This window comes from Dendroctonus ponderosae, unplaced genomic scaffold (assembly GCF_020466585.1).
Source record: "Dendroctonus ponderosae isolate FM_Combo_2020 unplaced genomic scaffold, Dpon_F_20191213v2 Dpon_F_20191213_10, whole genome shotgun sequence".
NCBI classification, from domain to species: domain Eukaryota; kingdom Metazoa; phylum Arthropoda; class Insecta; order Coleoptera; family Curculionidae; genus Dendroctonus; species Dendroctonus ponderosae.
In genome coordinates, this window is record NW_026017111.1 from 755,201 (window position 1) to 761,117 (window position 5,917).

A 5,917-nucleotide genomic window follows, 5' to 3' on the forward strand; every position below is an offset into this window, starting at 1 on the left:
CAGGTGAAGACAGTTAAAGACTTTTTTGCACTGGTTGAGGTGCAAGATTTGTTCGCATCACTGCTTCGTTTAATCGGCAAAAAATCAATGCAAATGATGGCATGGAAGTCGCACATTGGCGCGATTGCAGCCCCTTTAACTGAAATAAAACGTAATAACACTAAGCCCTGTTTTGCATTTCCACATCAACTTTCGCAATCCCGAGCTGGAAGCCGCTGGCAAGTTTTAATTGAAAGTTTTACGATTGGATAAGTTCAAACTTGTAAGAGGGCCTTAATTTACGACTTGGTTCGCTTTTTTGAACACTTCCCGCCCCGGGAGCGCTTTGGAGGGAGCGAAATGGTGCCATCAATATCTCAATTACATAGCTATCAGGTGCTGGAATCCAGCTACGCGGCGCTGAAGAATTATTAAGCTCGGTTCGCGTGCCGAAACGCGACAGACACATTCGCAATTTATCAGCACTGATCGGTTGCACCGCCGCGTGTTAATCGGGAGAAATCCACCCTCTGGTTACTTATTCACATTGTTTCCTTCATACATCAGCGTCAAGCTCAGACCAGGAGAATAATGATTTAGTATTGCCGCTTGACAAGTTGTGCAGTTCAACCTCTATGCGATTAATTCGGGAACTTCTGGAACAATACGAATAAGACTTCCAGTTGTCTAATCGCGACGACGCTGCCAACGTTCGCCTGGAAAATCGCTTAATTTAATGAAAAGACTGTCGAGTAGCTGAGGAAAAAGCGGGGCGAAATTGGGCCATTCACTAGACCGGGGCGCGACCTTTCCAAATGGATCAAACTTAATCGCACGAAAGAAACGCTTCCATCCCGCTGAGCCATTCGAAATGTCAATTATTTACAATTAAAACACTGGATCGTTAATCCGAAGACTTGGTCACGTGGAAGAGGCTCTCGTGTCGGGTTTGCCTGCGTTATTAAGTGTTGGCAGTCCCTTTGCAGCCCTAACAACAGGCCGAAGTCTCATTTTAGTGGCTTTAATGGCGCCCTTGATGGCCCATTTTGGGGTACGGCGCGCTAGTTTTCAAATTAACTAACTCATAGTGGATGTACTTCATTTGGGGTAATTGAGCCAAAATTATGATCGAGTGTTAGGAGGGCTTCCGGATGGGTTCTTTGCCGGGCCATTCGAATGGGTTATTTGAACGCTTTTGATTATAATATAGCAAAGAATGTTGATTTTCTCACTGTAAATCCTCTGGTTGGTTTAGTGCGTTAAATGCACTGAACATGCCGCTTTTCATCATTTTTCACCTGTGAGCTGTTTGGACTCAATTTTGAAAATAGCGCAACACAGAAGTTGATCCATATCCAAAGACCTGCACTTGTACCAGACAAAATCTGGTTTTACCCATTTAGCTTTCACTTAACATGCGGAAAATGGATTAATTCCTGGAAAAGGCCGCAAAAGTGCTCCAAAATGTACAAATGCATTCAAAGATTCTGGCAGTTTTAAGTAGGCGATGAAAAGAGGCTTATCACATTTCCAAGAAAAAATGCATTTATATTTTTTCCATTAGAAATATTAATAACCATGTATTGTCTAATACTTTTAATATTTATAGCCACTTTCCGATCGTTTACTTTGAAGTGAATGTTGATAGAGCGTGATTTTTCTCCATTTAAAACGACGAAAAGAGAAGATTGTTAATAAAATGTGAACAAATAATAGCATTTTGTCAGATTTATCAAATCCCGATTACGATTAACCACTATTAACCCAAGGATCTAATTATATCAATAAAATCGGATATTTGCTAGCTATTGGCGATTGCGTAAGCAACATATTTACTTAAAAAATTATTAATTTGTATTTATGCGATTAGATTGAATTTTAAAATAAACCCTCAATCAAACATCGATAATCCGTAAATCGTTAACGGCTTAATACTGATAAGGAGAAAACGTATCGGTTTATCGCTTGTAATTGAGTTTAATTACAACGTCGAAAAATAATTGTCAATTTTCTAAAGGATTAAGCTTGTTGTGTTGTTTGCGTTTCGATTCGCCTTAATCTATCGATCACTTTGGATTTTCAAACATTTTAGATCAGATTTCGGGTAGTGAAAGGTTAGGTGGTTCCACTTCGATCGTTTTTTCCACCTTTTCATCATCGCTCAATCAGCTTTGTTCAGTTTTTCGTTTTTGCAGAATTTTTGGTCCATTTGTTCAGTGCTTCAATCGCAAGCACGTTTTTAAAAATTCACCTCAACTCAACAAAACATGTGGTTCGAACGAAAATTTCCCTATAAAAGGAAGTAATTTGCTCTTTGCGGCGATGCAAAAAAATGTCTCCAGATAGTTTAGTTCTTGAAATAACATTTTAAATTTTCCACTACTTTGTGTTGCTCAAAACTCTGATATTTTAAGCGACGCGGGTATCAACTTCGAACGCAGTCAGGCACAGCCATGATGGACCGCTCATAGGCTCCCATGGGTGCGAGTGAGAGGACCGAGGCGAGCTACGTTTTGAAATGCGAATTGGCCCAACCAGCTTATTCAGAGAAATTTTCGGTTGGAAGTCGGAATAGTGGCCTTAGTGCAAAATAGTGAGAATGTGATTTTTACGCATTAAGCCAACGCTCTCATGCTATATTATAGTCACTCGAGCTTGCGTTTAGCCTTCAGCCGATGTGAATGATCCACTTTGTGGATGCCATTTTTACTTCGTACTAACACTAAAGTAAGCTTGGCTTTTGGGGGTTTTCTGGCAAAAACATACAGCGGGAAGTTTCTTTGGTTGGCGGCGTTAAGCCAATTAATAATAATGGAATGATTTTTGCAAAATCGAATAAAAGCAAGCACAACATGAAGTTGCGAGTTTCCCAGGCTCTGAGGCCGTTTTGAAAAAACAGAAAAAGTTCTGATATTTTAAGCGACTGGGGTATCAACTTCGAACGCAGCCAGGCACAGCCATGGTGCATCGCTCATAGGCTCTCATGGGTGCGAGTGAGAGATCCGCTAGGAGCTGCGTTCTGAAATGAGAATCCCCGCTAGACATTATTCATTTATTGAAATTTGTTGTTTATTTGCTGCAAAAAACCAACATTATCGTGCTAAGAAAGCAACTGATTCTGACTATACGAAAAATTCCTTTACATTCCACAATCTTTCATGATACGACGCACATAATATATCACTTTTAATCCGTTTCAACCCAAATCTCGCTGTATCAAGCATGGCCTGTCTTTATTCATTTTATATCCGAACACAAAATGAAACTAAAAATTTCCATAATAACGATCCTTTATGCTGGCGCTCTGTTTGGCGGCTCGTTGAATTCATAAGACGCCAACAGCATCAGAGATACCAATAAAAAAAGCCAATCTCGTAACATTTCCAACGGGGCTTATTGAAACACTCACGGCCGAAATAAAACGGTAGATTCTGCTAGAGGAGGTGGAAGGAATGCGATGTGATTGAGCGACGATAATTGAATTTTGTATGCGGTATAAATTAAGGAGCGGCCCGGCAAGCTGATTCAATTAATTACCAGTCATTTTATCTGGCGAAATCATTGCAGTGTTTATTTTATTGCGACAAGAGAAATGAGTGTCTCTGCGAGAACGAACAGCCTCATAAAGTGTAAAAGGGGGACAGGTGATAAACGTAGACGCTTAACTCAAGCGACAGTCGTGCCTTCCATCAAATTAGACGGAACTTATGTACTGGGAAGGGCTGCTAATATTATAATTTTTCGCTCAGAGAACTGGCTTAAATTAATGAACGGGCCCCCGACAAATTTATCAGCGGGTGTAGAAGAAAACGTTTGCTTGCTCGACCGAGTCGAGTTGCTGAAAAGCGCCAAATTAGCCCCATTGAAGTTGCGTTCATTGCTGTTTTGTATCCTTGACGGTGTCGGATTCTACAATTTTTTGCTCCTCTTTCCTCTTTCAATTAGCAGTCGTAACTATGAAGTTTTCCTCATTAACATTATGCTAGAGCTTTGAAATTCGATCGCGACTCTTGCTAGTTGGACTGTCTTTTAAGCAGTTGTTCAATAAATGTTGGAGTTTACGTGGCAATCTTTCTCGATCGAGGATTTGTTGCGCTGTGCCGGGGCTCATTAACGCATTTCCCACAACATTAAGCGCTTTTGAACATTCACTCAGCGCAGAGCTCAGTTTCCAGTTCAATTACTTTGCAAGTAATAAGCTCGGTTGGGATTAATTAGCCGATGAATTATAGATAGCGAACAGCTTAAATCTCCGCGCGCAAATGAATTTAAGACGAAGTTTCCACTTAATTATTGAACCTTTTATGCAATTCCGTTGCTGTGATCAAGAGAGATAGCGACAGCGAGGGCAGGGGGATCATTGTTGCTTAGTTTCCTGCTGAGCCAGCTGCGGAACTATCAATTAGCTAAGTTTGAACAGAGGCCTGTTCTGAGCCCATTTAGGGGCTTGCCGAAGTTAAACAATCCCTGGCAAATTAATGGACTTCTGATACTTAACGGAGGTTTTCTTGCAGGTTTCAGCAGGGTGAAGCGCCAGGATGGTTCGCAGTCGCTTGCGGAGGTGGAGAACGAAATCGAGCCGCTGATCATCGATAGAGGGCCGTTTTTCGATAAGAGCGTGTCCCGAAATGTGACAGCGCTGGTCGGAAAAACCACCTATTTGGGCTGCCGCGTGCGCAATCTGGGAAATCGAACGGTAAGTAGATGGAATTTTCCTAAATTTTTAAAAGTCCTTTTCGCGAGAATCCATAATTGAAGAAAAACCCGGGTAAAATTCACGTTGGCAACGGTGTAAAACCCGAAACTAAACTCTCATTCCAGAACGCAGCGCGCATCGGATCTCTCACTCGCACCCATAGAAGCCTATAGGCGGTGCACGATGGCCAGGCGCTGCTGCGTTCCAACTTGCCACCTTCATCGCTTAAAATATGGTCGTTTTGAGCGAGAGAAATTTTCAAAAAATATTTTTTTGCCTGGTTACTTTACAGGCTAGTTACTTTTACTCCCGTTGCAACTGTTGAAGAATTGCGGATTTTCGGGTTTTACCCATATCGGAAAGAAAACATCTGCTTATACGGTTGTGTGTTTTTTTAAATTTGTCATTCGATTTTTCGGCCAATTATTCCCCGTCCAGTCGAGTTCCCGCAGTAACAGCGCTTGCTCTGCGGTCAGCTATTACGCTTGAATAAAACATTTGCAGAGTGAATGTAATTCGGGGAAGAAGTGCTGACGGAGGTTATGCATTATTTATGACCGGAAAACGTTTATTTAATAATGGATTGTTTTCGGCGGCCGCGAGCTCTGATATGCCGACGCTGGATGCGGCAAAATGGCTCGAAGCAATTGCAATTCTGCATTTTATAGATTTGCAACGGAAATTATTGATAACAAACCGGTCGGATTGCGACAGGGAAATCGTGTGAACTAGACCTGTTGGGTGTCGCTAGTTTGGAGTATTTAGAGTAGGTCTGGGTAACACTGTGTTGAGTTGCGCTTGAGTAACACTGTGCTGAGTTAATGAGTTTTAACTCAATGGTGACTGAGTGATAACTCATGGCCGATGACGGAGTTTTAACATCTAACCAAAAAAAGCCATCGACATATTGCTTTTGCGCATACGATTGCTTGAAACTAGTTGGTTCAAAGCGGGAAAATCCGGGAAATTTGATTGATAAAAATCCATCTTTTAACTTTTTTGCATAAAAGACTCTCAGTTTGCCAGTATTTTACAATAAAACCTTAGGAAAACCCGTTGTTCTGTTTAGAGAGAGTTTTGTCCCAGAAAAAAAATTACAAAGCTGTGCAGGAGCCGAGCGATTTTGAAATTTGAAAATTTTCACAGAAAATACCCGAAGATTGTCAGTATTTGAAGTAAAAATAATGTTTTTTTTTGCGTAATTGCTTAATAGAAACTTTGCTAGAACTGGAATGACCTGAA

At 41.1% G+C, this 5,917-nt stretch overlaps 1 protein-coding gene across 6 annotated transcripts in view; it reads left to right on the forward strand.

The window, feature by feature from the left end:
• LOC109536971 (SPEG neighbor protein) overlaps window positions 1-5,917 on the forward strand; it is a 52,817-nt gene that overhangs the window by 14,980 nt on the left and 31,920 nt on the right. For all 6 annotated transcript variants that reach the window (XR_007280494.1, XM_019903466.2, XM_019903470.2 and 3 more), the window contains exon 3: window positions 4,494-4,675. Coding sequence is in view for 5 of the 6 variants with exons in the window: in XM_019903466.2 (XP_019759025.2) it covers window positions 4,494-4,675 (182 nt within the window). In the remaining variant the exon portion in view is untranslated. The remainder of the gene's footprint in view (window positions 1-4,493; window positions 4,676-5,917) is intronic.